This window comes from Papilio machaon, chromosome 15, assembly GCF_912999745.1.
Source record: "Papilio machaon chromosome 15, ilPapMach1.1, whole genome shotgun sequence".
Classification (NCBI taxonomy): Eukaryota; Metazoa; Arthropoda; class Insecta; order Lepidoptera; family Papilionidae; genus Papilio; species Papilio machaon.
Window position 1 is genome coordinate 6,339,120 of NC_060000.1, and position 17,473 is coordinate 6,356,592.

General features: G+C 36.5%; 3 protein-coding genes across 4 annotated transcripts; all 3 read right to left on the bottom strand.

Moving 5' to 3' along the window:
• Positions 1-518: 518 nt before the first annotated feature.
• On the bottom strand, positions 519-8,027 carry LOC106707308 (PAT complex subunit CCDC47). 2 transcript variants are annotated; one of them, XM_045681283.1, is made up of 11 exons: positions 7,974-8,027; positions 6,541-6,683; positions 5,535-5,635; positions 5,350-5,454; positions 4,923-5,097; positions 4,026-4,159; positions 3,458-3,616; positions 2,816-3,006; positions 1,933-2,086; positions 1,144-1,278; positions 519-726 (listed from the first exon to the last, which is right to left on the bottom strand). In XM_045681283.1, the coding sequence occupies exons 2-11, from the start codon at positions 6,674-6,676 to the stop codon at positions 622-624; spliced, it is 1,395 nt and encodes a 464-aa protein (XP_045537239.1). In that variant the 5' UTR covers positions 6,677-6,683; positions 7,974-8,027; the 3' UTR covers positions 519-621. The 2 variants fall into 2 exon arrangements, with proteins under 2 accessions (XP_045537239.1, XP_045537238.1); XM_045681282.1 differs by having other exon boundaries at positions 7,860-8,009.
• A 1,824-nt stretch (positions 8,028-9,851) lies between these two features.
• On the bottom strand, positions 9,852-11,336 carry LOC123721720. The gene is made up of 5 exons (XM_045681284.1): positions 11,309-11,336; positions 10,826-11,018; positions 10,460-10,640; positions 10,267-10,320; positions 9,852-10,015 (listed from the first exon to the last, which is right to left on the bottom strand). The coding sequence occupies exons 2-5, from the start codon at positions 11,003-11,005 to the stop codon at positions 9,909-9,911; spliced, it is 522 nt and encodes a 173-aa protein (XP_045537240.1). The 5' UTR covers positions 11,006-11,018; positions 11,309-11,336; the 3' UTR covers positions 9,852-9,908.
• A 3,529-nt stretch (positions 11,337-14,865) lies between these two features.
• Positions 14,866-16,376, bottom strand: LOC106710818. Its single transcript, XM_014502990.2, has one exon. The coding sequence runs from the start codon at positions 15,754-15,756 to the stop codon at positions 14,950-14,952; it is 807 nt and encodes a 268-aa protein (XP_014358476.2). The 5' UTR covers positions 15,757-16,376; the 3' UTR covers positions 14,866-14,949.
• Positions 16,377-17,473: the final 1,097 nt, after the last annotated feature.

A 17,473-nucleotide genomic window follows, 5' to 3' on the forward strand; every position in this document is an offset into this window, starting at 1 on the left:
TATGGTTATACTCAGGCAACTTGTACGGTAAAGGATGGTTATTTAACATGAAGTAACATCTTACACTAGTTACAAAATCTATATATCGACGCTGGAAAGCATAAACGCTGTAACCCTGTAAGGATTGCTGTAAGGGTTACAGCGTTTATGCTTTCCAGCGTCGATATATAAAAGAAAGTCGTGTAAGTTATACTATTTATAACTCAAGATCGGTCGAACTGATTTAGCTAAAAATTTATGGGGAGGTAGCTTAGAACTAGGAGACGGGCATAGAAACTTTTTTATCTTGTGTGCATTTTTTTTATTCCGCGCGGACGGAGTCGCGGGTAAAAGCTAGTCCTTTATAGATAAAATAGTTATCACAATCAATGCCACTAAGATTTTTACCTCTTTAAGTGAACTAGCAATAAGGAAAGACAAAGGGGCATACAATGTAATTTAAATTATTTCTAAATCTAAATTGTTATTGTTTTTTATGAAAATAAACAAGAGATAATTTTTTAAATTATTTATTCGCCGTTCTTCGAGTATATTTAACACTTAATTATAATTAACAAAAAAGGAAAAAAAAACTGCACATGATTTGCAATACACGAACGACATTCATATTATTTTGATAGGTCACAGAGCTTTCACTTTGAGTTGCTTCAGCTTTGGCGCTTTGCGTTTTTGTTGACGCTTCTGTTCCTTTAGCTCCCAGCGACGTTGTTTCTCTGGGTCGTCCTCCTGGAATAACATTTTACATTAGAAATTGACTTTAAAATTATATCTTGTAAATAGATAACTGTATTTATGTTGTTGAACCTGGATGAGCGAGAATCCAAGGGACTGCGATATTTTTTCTCGCTTATAGAAGTTTCTCTCTAACCGGAGTTCTCGCTCATGGAAGTGTCGGGACCGGACAGTGACTCTCACTTATCCAGGTTCGACTTACCTTATATGCAATATCGGTTATTAGTTTTAACCGCATTTAATATCCAAACTAGATGAATACTGTCTGTATTAAAATGAAAGTAAAACAAAAAAAAAAAAGATGTCGGATGTCTATCATTTGCAAAAATATTAAGTTAGTCTTGATAATGTTTTAAGTTGTGCTTGAAGGGGTGTGTGTATAGTCGTATATAAAGATGCATTGTTACTAACGGCAAGTATGCGTTCCTTCTCCTGCTTGCGCTTTTCTTCCCGTCTCTGCGCAGCCTGTTCCTGCCTCGCTGCGTGTGCGCCGCGCAGCCACGCCTCCGCCACCTTCTGACGACGCTTCTCGCACTTCGCTAGAGCCTACACACACAAAATATATGTGGTCTTAATGGTGGGCAGAAATGAAAGATTGCTTCTTTACTTACTAATTTATTCACTATATTTTAAATTAAAATAAACACTTGCCGTTCGCGTCTACGTCTTTCTCGACTCACACTCGCTCCCTTCAATCGTTCAACCAATCAATCGTTCATGCATCTCAATCTTATTCATCTAACATTCTTTTTCATTCGGAAACCACAAACCTACATATATGATATACAGCCTCCTAATTAAAAAAATAAACATTTAATATTTGAACAAGTGATTGGATTTCAGGTGGGTGTCCTGCCATTTTCCATCCCTATGCTCTTCACCTGAGTAGATTTTATACATTTTCTGTCAAACCTAAACGACACGCGCTTCTACCAATCCTTGGAAAAAGCAAAACTTGACAATCAACAATTGAATGCTATCATAATCAAAATGTCAAAAAAGTATGAAATTGACTAAAACTTTCTAGATGTAATATGCTAGTCAATAATCTTTTACATTTTGACAATACCACTAACGACTAATCAAATGTTAATTTGAAGATTGCACTGTACCCCGATGACCTTGAGCTGTCAAGATATTTGAAAAGAACTATACATACCTAAGACATATTTATCTAGCTTCTAACATAGATATAGTTACCTCCTTGCTAAGTCTGAGCCGTTTTAGTTTCTCGAGCAGGTAGAAGACGAGCTGCAGCAGCGGACGCACCTCATCTCCGCCACCTCCCGGACTCAGAGCGAAGCTCGCCAGCAGCACCCGCTCCGTCTCCGGGGGCTTTGTCATCGCCGTGTCCCTACAAACAAACAAACAAACAAACATGTAATACTAGCCATAGCATACGCAGTAGGCCTTCCGCAAGATGGACCTATGATCTGGTCAAGGTAGTCCTGGATGGAGATAACACAAGACCGATCATCGTAGTGATCTTTGGGGAAGGCCTATGACCAGCGGTGGGCGTCACGTGGTTAAAAAGAAGAAGCCTTTGCACGCCACTTCGTCTGCGCGTTATTATGTAATAAATATAGCCTATGTTACTCTGTCTTATTGTAGCTTTCTAATAGGAAAAGATTTTTTGACATCGGTCCAGTAGTTTTTGAGTTTTTTCATTACATACAAAAATACAAATCTTTCCTCTTTATAATATTAGTACAGAAATATAATTAAACATTTTTTACTTTGTAGTGATTTAAATTATATTCCGAATTTGCAATATTATTTAGAAAAAAGTTATATTCAGAAAACTTGACCTATTTGGTTTGTTTTTAACAAAAAACTTTTTTTTTGTAATAAATGACAAAATCGCTAAAGTGCAGCTTATAAAATATATAAAAATAGTAAAAATTCAAGTACAATATTACTGATTCGTGAATAACCTAAATCATTTGGACCTATTCACCTATAAACAAGATATATGCTCACTCTATCAGCTTAAGTCCGCAGTATCTATTATTCATGAATATATATAATTGGCCTATTCACCTAAAAACCATATATGAATAAGCCAAACGAGATATATACTCACTCCATCAGCTTAGGTCCGCAGTATCTATCGGAGATGTGTATATATTGAACATGCTTCTGATACTGTGTGATAGCTCCGCACAGACGCGAGTCCAGTACACCGGCCGTCGCCTCCGCACATTCAGACAACACGTTCATACTGACAGGCAACCCGTGTTTGTCACCCGGACGACGTTCCGGACAGAATACACTCTACAAATTAAATTAACATCTAATAAATAAATTTTAATAGTGCCAGACACTAGCAACAACATCAGTTGCACGAATTGTCCTCGTCCAGTGAAATACCACGACCATACAGAAGACAGGCGTAAAGTGGAAGTAATTCCAACTACAGTCTGATGAGTGTGGTGCCGGAGGACTAATTTTAGTCCTCTTTCCCTTCCCACCCTCTTCTTATAAGGAAAAGATGGGAAGGGGAGGTGAATTTGATGGAGGAGATGCATAGGAAGGTTAAATATTCTCTATTTGTGCGTCTCCTCCTTCGTGGATTGAGGGTAGGCAACGCATCTACAATTGCGAATGTCTATGGGCAGCGGTCGCTTCGCCATTTCGGCGAATTTATGTGGCCGCTTGCTCGTTTGCCACCTTGTAATAAAAAAATGGAAATGAGCAAAAAGGGGTCTGTTCTCAAAACTCATACCAAATCCTGCATCTCCTTGGCGAGACGGGTGGCAACCTTCTTCTGTGCGACACACAGTACGAAAGGATCGCAGTCATCCTTGCCAAGTTCCACCCGCACGAGCAGTGTGTCAGGTGAAGGCCGGCCAAGGTCCATCACCACGTGCACTAGATCTTGACGCTTAAATTAAAGATAACACTGACTTAGCTTTAGAAATTACTGACATGTACAGTGAAAACCTTTATTCTGCTCTCAATAGAAAGATTAACATTTTAACTAACTCTAAACATTGGGATGAATAAAAAAATTTGAGACTGTCATCATTATTTTTGTTTCTCAGTGAAGCCTGGAGTTTTTCTGGGGGGGGGGGGGGGGGTCACAAAAAGAAAGGTGCTAATCTATTGAAAAAAATAATAAATATGTCTACTTGTTTGAATCACAAAAGTGCCTTGGGTGGAAAACTATTTTTATCTATTCTACGATAGAAATCCCCTGTAATATTTTTAGAGTGGGTAGTTTAGTTTTAGTTGGAGTGGGTACTACAGAGTCAGAAAAAGTAACATATGATTTAACATAAGATAATTGTTACTTTGATAAGTTTGAGTGTTAGCAACATGCCCTCGCAGCAGACACGTCCGCTGCACCACATTGTGAAGCAGTGCTCCGCCTCGCGCCGCCAGCCGCGCTCGCCCTCCGCGCACGCCACGTCCGCGCCCGTCTCTCCTGCCCACACGCATACCATGTACCCATTGCCCTACCAGTCCCACGTCACAACCATTACGTCAACGAAAAACTATACGACTAAAATAGGTAACGGGTAAAACACTCACGTATATACGTCCGGTGTCGGCACCGACTAGTTTCGTGCCCATAGGAGGCCCTTCATTAGGGTGAGTAGGACTGCTATTATTTCATGGACGCGGCTCGTCGCTCACTTACTCAAATATACGTGAGTGAGCCGTTTCCTATTTCAGTCACCTGATAATGTCTCACGAAAGTTTGAATATAATATACGAAACAATCGCGGATACGCTGACTGACAGGCATTTTGATTATAAGCAAGGTAAATAAAAGAAAAATCGAGAAATATGATTTTTTTTTTCGACATTACATTCAAAAACTCCGATTTTATTAATCGTATAATGATAAAAGTGTAGACAAGTAGGGGCTACAGAATATGTTAAAAATAACGTCATCAAGATTCCTAACTAAGAAATAACCTAGGAACCTAACCTATTAGAAAGTTGATTAAAAAGTTGTTACATTATTAATGAAGCCAACTGTCGTATCAAGTCACAATTTGTGCTGAAATGTTTGGCTCTGCACTTATTTACTAGAAGTTCACAGTATAAGAGACTCTACATTATTATCAGATACTAAACTACTTCTAAAAATTTATACATAAATAAAGTGAAATTTTACAACTACAGAGTAAAATTTTAATAGGTAATTTTTTCATAGAAATTTCGTAATTTTTATAACTTACCGACTAGAGTAAAATTATCTTCTAACAATGGTTTATGGAGCTTCAAGAAGTTGAGAGCAATTGATGTGTTCTTTGCTCTACCAATAACGTAGGCCATGGCGTAAGCGGCGAGGGCACAGCACAATATGCCCTCTAACCAATAAGCGTCCCAGCGGCGACGCACTGATATAGGAACCTAAAAAACATAGAAAAAAAACATTAAAAAAATTACCCGACACCCTAAACCACTATAACACTCAACAAAAGAACACTTCTTCAAAATAAAGCACAAAGATTTCTCATAAAGAGTCAAAAAATAATGTCACATAAATCACTGCAAAACTCAACAATAATGTGGCACAAATTAATAATTAATTTCAGCAGTAGTTAATAATCTTTGTATTGTTTATGTACAAAGTTGTTTGTTACACTGACTTGTCACACTCACTTTAGATATAGTGATCTTGGGTTGTTCGGAACTACGCGGAACGCTGTCCTGGAAACCTTCAAATTCTTCAGGATCTTGGAAATGTTCAAACTCATTGTCTTCATCCTAGAACACAATAATATATTCTACATTCTATATAAATAAATTAAAACAAATAAATTTGACATTATTTAACATTGACAAACCTCAACAAGCATATCATCTTCAACATCTCTTTGTTGTGAAAATTTATCTTTTGTTGGGGCTTTCTTTTCTACAGGTACCTCTTTTTCATCTTCACTGAAATCTAACAAAAACAAAAATCAATCACTATACAGGCAACACTTAAACTCCAGCAAGTTTCCACTATACAATTACAGTCAAAATCTGTTATAACGACATCGAAGGGACTACTCATATTGAGTCGTAAAAACCGATAGTTGTAACAACCGGTGACAGGTATTAATAGAAAAGATATGTAATAACATTCAGCCAGGACCTTTGATTTTGGTCAATTTAACCGGTATGTTGTTCTAAACGATGTCGCTATAAACGGTTTTGACTGTATTTGTCAAAAAGACCTAATACAGGTGTTTTGATAGATATAGATTTATGAGACACTAGCTGTCGCCCGCGACTCCGTCTGCGCGGAATTAAAAAAAACTTATTAGTAGCCTATGTGTTCTTATAGACTATGTTCTACATTTGTGCCAAATTTGTTGAGCCGTTCCCGAGATAGCTTCAAACAAACATCCATCCTTGTAAACATTCGCATTTATAATATTAGTAAGATGACTACAATAAAGTAATAATATCTTATGTATAAAATTCTCAAGTCACAATGTTATTTACTGTATTTTTGTATTCCCTCATTGTGCACAGCGCTTCATACCTCTTTCACTCATATACCACATCCTTACACACTTACAATAAGTCAGTTATTTTTTACACTACACTACAAATTCCCTATAATTAATTTTTATGGCAAAACAATGTTTGTCGGGTCAACTAATCTATATATATAAAAGAAAGTTGTGTTAGTTACACTATTTATAACTCAAGAACGGCTGAATCGATTTGACTGAAAATTGGTGGGCAGGTAGCTTAGAACCAGGGAATGGACATAGGATAATTTTTACCCCGTTTTCTATTTTTTATTCCGCGCGGACGGAGTCGCGGGTAAAAGCTAGTAATAGATAAATTGATTAATACCTGCTACAGTTGCATCATCATCTGCATCAAACTGTTCAAATTCTGCAAAATCATCATCTTCTAATGTTGGGTCTTCAAATGCTTTAACATATACACTGCATAGAAGTAGTGCTATTGATAATAGCACAAGACGCATTGTACTGCTGCAAGTTAATAAATATTGTTAAAATTTCATGACCTCCGAGCAACTGACAGATTAATAGGTATTTGCTGAGTTAGAGTGAATCTATCTACCACATACCCACTTGATATCAGGCGGTATAATAGAAAAGACATGGTGCAGAACAGAAGATACTATTGTATGGGCCAAGAACCACTTTAGGTCACTGTCATTATCAGCTCACTATATGTCCAAACTGAGGGCCTCGGAACCTAACCCAAGTTAGGGGTGACTAGACCATAGTTGGCCCAATGCGGGTTGGGTGACTTCACACATATCATTGAATTTTTTCTACATATGTAAATTGAAAAACACATTGGTACATGGCGGGATTTGAACCCAGGACCTGCAGATTGCAAGTCAAGTGCTTAACCCCTGAGCTATTGACGCTCCCTGAGCCACCAACGCTCACTGTACCAATAAAATATTCAAACCTTTTGTTAGTGTAAATAATCAAAACAAAAGGTAAACTAACGTTTTGTTAGTGTAAGATACCAACATGTTTTTAATTAATGTTTTTGTGGTGATGTTTTCGTAGTAGAATGTAAAAAAACTTGATACCTAAATAAGATAAAAATGTCTTGTGATTCTTTTTTATCTCTCCTTCAAGGTTGATTACAAAGTTCTTAAAACTGTTTGAACAAAATGAAAACTCAAATCTTAACAAAATGAGTAAGCAATGGTAATGAGCAATTTAAAACAACCTACATTCTAATAAATTGGAATAAAGTATGTCTTCTAAATACTGTTTTCCAAAATGTTTTTTATTTATTAACAATTATTTAAAATTTAAAACACAAATTAATTGTAATAAAAACGTTATCATCCCAGTATTCATTTATTTTAAGTTTTTACTTGTAAAATAAAATAAAAAGGGCGTAAATAAAACTTGACATTGAACTGCACAGAGTGGCATTGGAATCTTAATGAATTTAAAGATACTTAGCACAGATACGGTGTTTTATACTGTATCGAGTTACGAAGTAATAAGATTAAGGTAAGGGTCATTAGCAATGGCCTAAATTGGCAAGTCATCAAAATATTTTCAAAGTCCAAAATCCAGAGATTGACTAAATTTTATTTACAAGCTAATTTAATTTTTTGAACATATTTAGTAATCACTGTAACGAAGAATATATGTAGTTTAAATTATACAAACCTTAAATTTATTTATTGACGTAAAATTTTTGGATACTTTTTGTTCAATGAAATTTTATGCACATCACAATTTTAAGCCTAAAAATACCTACATTATATTTCAACCTTTACATACCTTTCGTTTCTATTTAAAATATAATATATTATCTTAAATTAATACTGTTTGCACAAAAATGTAACCTATATAAATTAATCTACAATTCTACGACATTGACTAGTTCGTTTTCATTTGCAAGATAATTCTTCTTGTTTCTCTTTCAAGTGTATGGAGTAAATTACCCAATGAAAATAATATATGAACAAGTTTCGTCCAATGAAAATGAGCTACGCAAGCAGATAACGCAATTAAGTCACGTGGAATTTTTTTACGGAGTTGAAAACAAACTCGTCACATTTGACAGTTGACAGCCTGGTATTGCCAACAACTAAAATTTGTTTTTGTTACGTTTTTAAAGTTTTCATTGTAAACGATATGTTTATTTATTGTATGGAAATAAATAAAAATATTAAGTGTTAACCTAACATTATGTTTTCTTACAATGTAATAATTTGTTCTATATATCAGGGCCACTTTTATAGGTCACATTTGACATCTGTCAGTTCTAGCTTTATAGTGAGTGACCTGCTTAAAAACATCGATAAAGTGAAGGAATCGATTCGAACTTTAAACATAGGTGTAATTTGGTTGTTATGACATATTCATGTTTTTCGTTCAATTTTTATGATGTAACATTGTAAACGCGTACGATTGACATGGTTACAACAAATATGTAATCAAAATTTGAAAAAAGATAAGCAATGTTCTAACTTCAAAAAAAAAAATTATGTCCGCCCATTACAAGGTAACGTTGTAGGATTTTGATGAAGTTTCAAATGTGGCGAATAAAAATAGCCCCGCTATAGTACATCAGAGTATGAAGGTTGCTCGCCATCTAGTGTTGAATAACTTCAAAGCGGCATCAAAATAAAGCTCATCCTTAACTTTGTCCAAAAATTCTTGTACTTAATATCCATAAAAAATGTTGAAAAGCTATAAAAGAAATTTTTGCACCTTAAAGTTTCTGTTAAAAAGATTTACTTAAATCAATTTTTACTTATGCATAATATTTGTTACTTGTGTTGTATATTAACTCCTAAAACGGTCAATAACCGCGATATTCGATGACTACATATCTCACGTCTATCAATGAATATTAATCCATTTTTTACGATAAAAATATAAGTTTTTATAAAATATAAAAGTCATCTGTGGTTGTCTATTAAAACATCCATATTAATTTACATAATCATAAAATATAACCGTCTATATCAGTGAAAAACTTGTAATTAACAAAAAAATTAGTTTGCGAGACCGCTATTAAAATCCTAAAATGTTTAAATATTCATAATATTATAGGTTTATAGGTAACTGTTCTTCTTAAAATACAGTAATAAATGCTGATTGGTAGGTATAATAACATCAACTTGATTTGGCATAGGTACAATAAAATTAAATGATTTTTTTTATGTTTTCATTATCAACCTTATTATCTTGGCTTTAAAATAACGCTGTTAATAACAAGATTAGCTACATCATACCAACAATAAAAGTGTACGCTCTGTGTGGAATTTCCAACCAGTAACATTGAATCTGTTTTTAAATCCGTGTTGCGCCTTTTCTTGTAATTTGGGTAACTGTATGGAAGTTATTGGTTTCCGGAGGTCAAGCCCGTTCGGCAAGAAGATAGCATAAAGTTCTCTTAATGTTAACATTATTCAAGATCTGATATCAGAAATGATAACCAAAAAGTCAACATAAAGTTAACATAAAGTTAACATAAAGCTCTCTTATGAGCCATCTAGCGCCATCTTTTAGTGATCATTAAAAAGATATCAGAAAGATAACATTTTCTAGAGATCATAAAGTTAACGTTTTTATGTTAAAATTAAGAGGCTAGTGTAAAATTAAAATTGACATGGAAAATAATTATTGTTTATTTGATAACACAATGAATAGTAACGATATTACATACCAATATAAATAATCTTATTATTAAAATTACAAATACTTTTACGGCTCAAGTAATGATATAGGAGTTTTAAATGTTGGTGGTAGTTGCTGATCCTTTTGGCTCACGTACGTGGCAGGTGGCATTGGTATATTATTTATTCCGCTATCTGAAAATAAAGTGTTTTATTAATAAGGAACAAAATAATCTATATATATAAAAGAAAGACGTGTTAGTTACACTATATATAACTCAAGAACGGCTGAATCAATTTGACTGAAAATTGGTGGGCAGGTAGCTTAGAACCAGGAAACGGACATAGGATAATTTTTATCCCGTTTTCTATTTTTTATTACGCGCGGACGGAGTCGCGGGTAAAAGCTAGTTATATATAATTGAACAACTTTATTTGTTACATACCCTCATTATCAGAAGAACTTGACGATGATATTATCTTCTTTCTACTTTTAGTTTCTATAAAATAAATAAAATTAATATTAGAATTATTATATAAAAAAATTTAGGTAAAGGTAAAACAAATACTATTCATTTTTCTTTTCAATTTTCATGCAATTTTAAATTTTACAATTAAATTCAAACTAATGATCCTTACTTTTTTGTATAGGCGTCGATTCATCTTCTGTATCACAAGAGCGTAAAGGTTTATTGCAGTTTCTTTTTCCTTTATCTACCATTTCTAATTTTTTATTTGTTTTAATAGCAGCAAAACCTTCATCATCATTTGTAGACAGATTTAGGGCATCTAATTCGAATTCACGCGCTTCGTCATATGCCTGTTATAAAAAAATAATGATAGTTTAATTAATTATTATCTCACTATTGATATAAGGGTGAGATACTGCAAATATTTGCATATCCATATTTGAAAGTTAAAGTACAGAAATACATGAAGAGATTATAACCAATTATTCCTGATGAACGAACTACATATTTTACTGTATAGTATAAATAATTTTACCAAATGGACCGCAGAGTTGAACATAATATAAGTGATCCAATTACCTTTAGGGTTATCAGCTCGAATAATTAGTAAGGTAGGATTTTTTGTTTTCGGCCACTTGAAAGTTCGAGATTCTGAATCTACCCATGATGCAGGTACGATTGCAGACGTTTTATCCCAAAAAACTACGAAATACATCTTGTGTTGAATCCTAAAAAAAATATCAAATCAGAAATTGAAAATATTCATTAAATTTTAGGGCATTCTAAATTTTATCAGACACTTTTACAAAGACGATGCTGATAAGTTTTTTTTTATTATGTATGAATTAAATGAACAAAATTGTATACAAATGTTTAAAGTTAGAAATATTTTAAAAAGTAAAATATTTAAACTGCATTTAATTAAAATAGCGACGAGCATCGTCTTACAACAATTTTAAATAATTTAATTAGTTATAAAATATGAAAAAATGTGTTTATAACCTATATTCATACTTACAAGTTTATTTGTTCGGCAATTAAATTCTTGATAACTAACTGAATAATAAGAATCACAAATACTATTAATTATATTTTCAACCAGTATGTTAAGTCAAAAATATTACGTTTATGTTGTAATAATTGAATAAAAACACTTAGCAATGCCGAACGAATTACGATGCAATTCACGCTTGTCAACAATCACTCTTTAATGGATGAGTGAGAGGTCCGTATAGAACAAAATGGCCGCTGTTGGTTTTTAAAAGTTAAAGACACATTTGTTCCAATGCTTTATTTACATATATATACATAGCATCACCTTACTAGCTAGCTGTCGAGTTCTCACTGAATGACATATTATCCGCCTATCATCGGACATGCGCAATTAGCATGCGCAGTGGGGAAACGCCACAGTACCCCCCCACGGTGTAAAATGACCCCTACTTAAAGAATGTTGCTTAAAGAGAAAAAGATAACATAACTTTTTTAATTCAAAGAGGGAACATGATAGATGTTATGTCTTAATGGGCAATTTAAAACGCACCTTGCGACCTGAACGTGATATGTAATCGTGAGTGTCGCTCTTCGGTGATGGTTGAGATGTATGTGAACTAGATGGTGGAATACATGTAATTAATTTTGAGGGAGAATTGACAGTCGAAGGACAATGAAAAGAGGAAAAAGAGTCTGGTGTCAAAGGCTCTTCAACATACGCCGGTTTGACTCGGTCTAGACTAACTTTTGTGTTCTTGTTTCCGATTGTAATAACAATATTCTTATCGTCCCTGCTTACAACTGGATGTGGACCGGTATATGGTGGCTTCAATGATGTCCTCACTGCATCATCTCTCAAAAAAACGTGAGTTGCCTTGTCAAGATCTTTAAAAATGAATGGTCGTCTTTCTGAATGATGCTTCGCCGGAACAGGATTTATGCTGGCCATGTGACTTCTCAGCTCTGACGCAAAATCAGTGACTGAAGGAGTGTGTGTGTTAGGTGAAGGAGAAATGAACTCGCCGGGCAGACGAAGAGGTTCTCCATAAACGAGGTCTGCTGTGGAGACCCCGAGATCTTCTTTTAGTGCTGCTCTCATTCCAAGGAGAACCAAGGGCAGCGCGCCAAACCACGTACCTCCATGACACATAAGGGCTGCTTTGAGCTGGCGGTGAAACCTTTCTACCATTCCGTTCGCACAAGGGTGATAGCTAGTGGTACGGGTTCGGCTTACCGAGCAATGGCTCAGCAAAGCGTTGAATAGAGACGATTCAAACTGACGTCCCTGATCCGTAGTAACAGTTGCAGGAACCCCAAAACGAGCAACCCATCCAGCCATAAATGTTTCAGCAACCTCCTCCGCAGTAATGCTTTTCATTGGCCACGCCTCTGGCCACCGAGTAAATCTGTCAACTGCGGTGAGGCAGTATCTATAGTCCTTGTTGCTCGGCATGGGGCCAATTATGTCCACATGGACATGACGAAAACGGTTTGTAGGAGTTGTAAATCCTCCTGTTGGTGTCCAGGTATGCCTGGACACTTTGCTGCGCTGGCATGCTATGCACTCCTTGGCCCATTTCCTACAGTCTTTCTTCATAGCTGGCCAAACGAAACGGTCAGCAACTAAACGTGCTGATATTTGCGCGCCTGGATGACTAAGATTATGGAGCTTATTGAAATACTCACGACGGAAAGAGGGCGTAACAAAGGGACGTGGTTTGCCAGTGGATATGTCGCAAAAAAGAAATAAATCAGAATTTGGTATGGAAAATTTTTGTAATCGTAACGACGAATTATCGATGGCATTTTTGATCTCTTCATCCGATTCTTGTTCTTTAGCTAGAGCACGATAACTATCGTCGAATGAAATAGACTCGATGCGTGATAGTGTATCGGCCACTATGTTTTCGGCTCCTTTAACATGAACGACATCTGTCGTGAATTGTGAAATGAAGGACAATTGATTCAGTTGAATCGGCGGAAGCTTTTCTCTTTTCTGTTTGAAAGCGTACACCAGTGGCTTATGATCGGTATAAATGGTGACATGATGAGCTTCCAAAAAATGCCGGAAATGTTGAACACTCTCATAAACTGCAAGAAGTTCACGGTAATACGCAGGCCATTGAGTTTGCTTCGCGGTCAATTTCTTACTGAAGAAAGCTAGAGGCTCCCAGTGATCACTAACTCTTTGTTGGAGACATGAACCAACTTGCATTGCAGAGGCGTCGGTAAATAATCCAAGAGTGGGATTAGCGACAGGGTGAGCCAAAAGGGTAGCCTTGCTAAGGCTATCCTTACAGTTTTGAAACGCCAGTTCTAGCTCTGGAGTCCACGGTACCGGTTTGGTTCCAGTGAGCTTCGAGTCCGTCAGAACATTAATGAGTGGCACTTGCAGCTCTGCAGCATTTGGGAGGAATTTTCGGTAAAAGTTTATCATGCCTAAAAATCTCCGAAGACCCTGTACAGTTTTCGGTAAGGGATAATTTTGAAGAGCTTTGATGCGCTCCGGAGGTGGAAATGTACCATACCTGTTGATTCGATAGCCCAAGAAGGTCACTTCCTTCGCTCCAAAGGTACATTTCGCTGCATTAATTACAACGCCATAAGCGATTAGGCGCTGGAATAGAGTTCTTAAGTGTTCTAGGTGTTGTTCTGGGGACTTAGAGAAGACCAACACGTCATCGACATATGGGTAGCAAAAATCGAGTTCCCTCACGACCTCATCGATAAAACGCTGGAATGTTTGCCCTGCATTTCGAAGACCAAATGTCATGAAGGGAAATTCGAATAATCCAAAGGGCGTAGTGATAGCTGTCTTGCAAATATCAGCCTCATTCACCGGCACCTGTTGATATGCCTTCACTAAATCTATTGTGCTGAAAATATTGGACCCAGCTAAGCTATGGGAGAAATCAGCTATATGCCTAACAGGGTATCGGTCTGGGATTGTCCTAGCGTTAAGCGCTCTATAGTCTCCACAGGGTCTCCATCCGTTTTCTCCTTTTCTGGCCATATGTAAAGGTGAGGCCCAAGGACTTTTCGATGGCCTAGCAGTCCCACACCTTACCATATCTTCAAATTCTTTCTTAGCCGCGATCAGTCTGCGAGGAGCCAATCTTCGTGGACGACATGAAACCGGTGGACCATCTGTTGTTATTATATGATGTACGGTATTGTGTTTAACTAGTCGTGGAAACCCAGGAGGTCGAGTTAAGTCTGGAAACTCTAGAAGAAGCCTGGAAAAGGGTGAGCTATTATCCAGGGATACTGATCTGACACTAACCTGATTGACATGGGCGACTAATGCAGCGGTTGACAGACTAGTGTTGCCATCGATGAGCCGTTTGTGACGAAGATCGGGAAGAAGATTATAGTAACTTAGAAAGTCTGACCCTATTATAGGTGATTCAACATCGGCAACAGTAAAATCCCAAAGGAAACTACGACGTAATCCAAAGTCAAGACGCAAGGAGATACTGCCATAGGTTTTAATAACACTGCCATTCGCAGCAGATAGCTGGTAGCTGGATGTTGAGCGACCCTTTGTTAACCTGTGAGGAAAACAGCAAAGATCGCTACCTGTGTCTATTAAAAATCTCCGACCTGTTGTTTTATCTGTTACAAACAAACGGCGGCTAATGCTTGGATCGCAGTCAGTCGCCGCACTTACTGACTGCTCATTTGGTTTTCCGAATTCTTCCAATTACAAGGAGTAGTACATCGTTTAGCATTCCTGCCAAACGTTCTGTGGTACCAGCAGAATCCAGTAGGTGCTCGAGACGCTGATCGGGATCTTATATTTAACCCCCGTGGCCTTGAGAGCGATCTGGATTTCCTTGAACGCGCTTCGAGGGCATCGATACGCAAAAGAAGATCAGTCATCTCTGATGATGGTCCTTGTACAGCTTGTACAGTCACCGAACTAGCCACCTCAGCTATTTTATCAGCCATATCCGCTGCCTTCTCCAATGGCATACCTTCATGCGTAGCAAGTATACACTGTATACTAGTCGGGAGACGTTTCAACCATAATTGCCGAATAATGTCATCACATTTTAAAACAGAACCAGCTAAGCCACGTAAGTGACGAAGAAACTGGGATGGTTTTCTGTCCCCTATATCTTCCTCGCCTAATAGTCTACGTAGTCTTTCCTCTCTTGATGCAGAGAGGCGATTAATAAGCTCTGTTTTTAAATACTGGTAACAATCCTCTTTTGGTGGATTCTCTATGATATCTGCTATTTCGCCTGCCACTTGACTTTCTAAAGCCGCAACTACATAGTTATATTTCGTGCGTTCCTGTGTTATACCGGAAATCTCAAATTGTGCTTCAACTTGCCCGAACCATACAGAAGGCTTGTCAGTCCAAAATGGTGGTAATTTCGCCGACGCAGCCATGACTTGTTTATCATTTGCTTGCAGTAATTTCAATTGTTCCTGAAGAAGATGGATTTGCTCTTCTGGAGTCGCCATGATACTAAGTGCAAAAATAATCAAAGAAGAGAAAAAAAAAAAAACGCTGTAATATATGTATAAGTGAGTAGTGAAGTAGAAAGGGAAACAGGCGTTGCCACCGCTGCGCAAAGCTGTGTAATATTAATGTACAATACAAAATAAAAATAACATATAGATAATATGCATATCAATACAACACACCCAATGTAAAAAATAATAATTACAATTTCAATTATTCAGAAGTAACCAAGACACTGTATCACAGTTGAAAGGATACGACACTGTCCCTTCTACGTACTCCAAGGCTAATTAAAGAAAATATATTATTACTCTATTATCGCAACCTTTGCGATATAAAAGAATTAACAATTGCGAAAACAAATAATACACCGGCTAAAATTATTTACACAAAAATATAAACTCATCGCACAAACATATACAGGATTCTTGAAACAATATAAATAGTTGCTATATTTATACACTCTAAACCTCCTTACTCTCTGACATGAGTTTGATTTTTGACAAATTATAAACGAAGATAAAAGTCTTTTCCGGGATATGTCAACTTCGAAGCTTTCGTAACTCGTCGCTAACTCCTCTGGCGCTAGCGTCAATGCAATATTAACATGTCATGGCGGTTTTTCTTCAACCCAAAAATAATATGCTCGATGCTTAAGCTTACTTGCAGCTTACGCAAATGACATTGTTTGACACACTTTTTTCACGCATTTACGCTATTCTCGATTTTGCTGTTCTTGAAACACATATATTTCATGGATGATGATATCTTTATACGGATGAATGTCTTCAAATCGTATACAAATAAGCCTTATAGGTTTACCGGGCGGGCGGCAAGATGCCGTTAACGGGCCCGAAGCTTTCAGGCGTAGGCAATGCAGGAAGGCTTCTTGAGAAATTGCCTGACCTTGAGTAGCTCCGGTCGGACCTCGGTATATTCGCTCGCACTGACTCCTTTTTCAGACAAAAAATCGGTTCAGTAGTTTAGAAGATCACGTCGGGGTCACCACTAAAGACACATTTGTTCCAATGCTTTATTTACATATATATACATAGCATCACCTTACTAGCTAGCTGTCGAGTTCTCACTGAATGACATATTATCCGCCTATCATCGGACATGCGCAATTAGCATGCGCAGTGGGGAAACGCCACAAAGTTTTATTAACAATAAGCCCAGAAAGCAAATTTGTGCTATTCATTGTAACGCGATGTAGCATTTTTCGTTTCCGCGTAATTTTATTCTTACGATATCTCCTAAACTATTAGACAGAATGATATAGTTTCAAGGGCAAATATAATCTACATTAAATTCTCTTGGTAATGAACATATTTATTTACATAAGGGTTAATACTGAACTTGAATAATAGCGTCGGAAATAGGGCAAGAATTTAATTAATGTTTCGTAAAGAAAAAAAGGTTATTGTGAGAAAACTATAAAAGATAGATATATGCTATCGCGGACTTTTATTTAGCACATTTAAAGAGCTACAATTCGCCATACGTCATTTTGATGTAGGTCTTATAGTTTAGCCTACGTAAACGCTGAAAGCAAAAATGTCCCTAATTTTCGCAACAAATTTTGAAGCTTATTCAAAATCTACTAGTCTTCTAGTTATTTAAAAAAAAACAAAAAAATGGGACCCACCTGCAAGCACTTCCTTTCGATTAAAATAATTTTTATCAAAATCGGACCACTAGGGACTGAGATTCGCA

What these genes read in the sequence shown, in the direction of transcription:
- LOC106707308 (XM_045681283.1), bottom strand. Translation starts at nt 6,676, where the DNA reads ATGCGTCTTGTGCTATTATCAATAGCACTACTTCTATGCAGTGTATAT. An exon ending in TGCGGACCTAAGCTGATGGA is followed by an intron (nt 2,087 to 2,815) that starts GTGAGTATATAT and finishes GTTTGTTTGTAG; the next exon opens with GGACACGGCGATGACAAAGC. An exon ending in GGCTCAGACTTAGCAAGGAG is followed by an intron (nt 1,279 to 1,932) that starts GTAACTATATCT and finishes TTGTGTGTGTAG; the next exon opens with GCTCTAGCGAAGTGCGAGAA.
- LOC123721720 (XM_045681284.1), bottom strand. Translation starts at nt 11,005, where the DNA reads ATGTATTTCGTAGTTTTTTGGGATAAAACGTCTGCAATCGTACCTGCA. An exon ending in TCAACTCTGCGGTCCATTTG is followed by an intron (nt 10,641 to 10,825) that starts GTAAAATTATTT and finishes TTTTTATAACAG; the next exon opens with GCATATGACGAAGCGCGTGA. An exon ending in AAGTTCTTCTGATAATGAGG is followed by an intron (nt 10,016 to 10,266) that starts GTATGTAACAAA and finishes CTTTATTTTCAG; the next exon opens with ATAGCGGAATAAATAATATA.
- LOC106710818 (XM_014502990.2), bottom strand. Translation starts at nt 15,756, where the DNA reads ATGGCGACTCCAGAAGAGCAAATCCATCTTCTTCAGGAACAATTGAAA.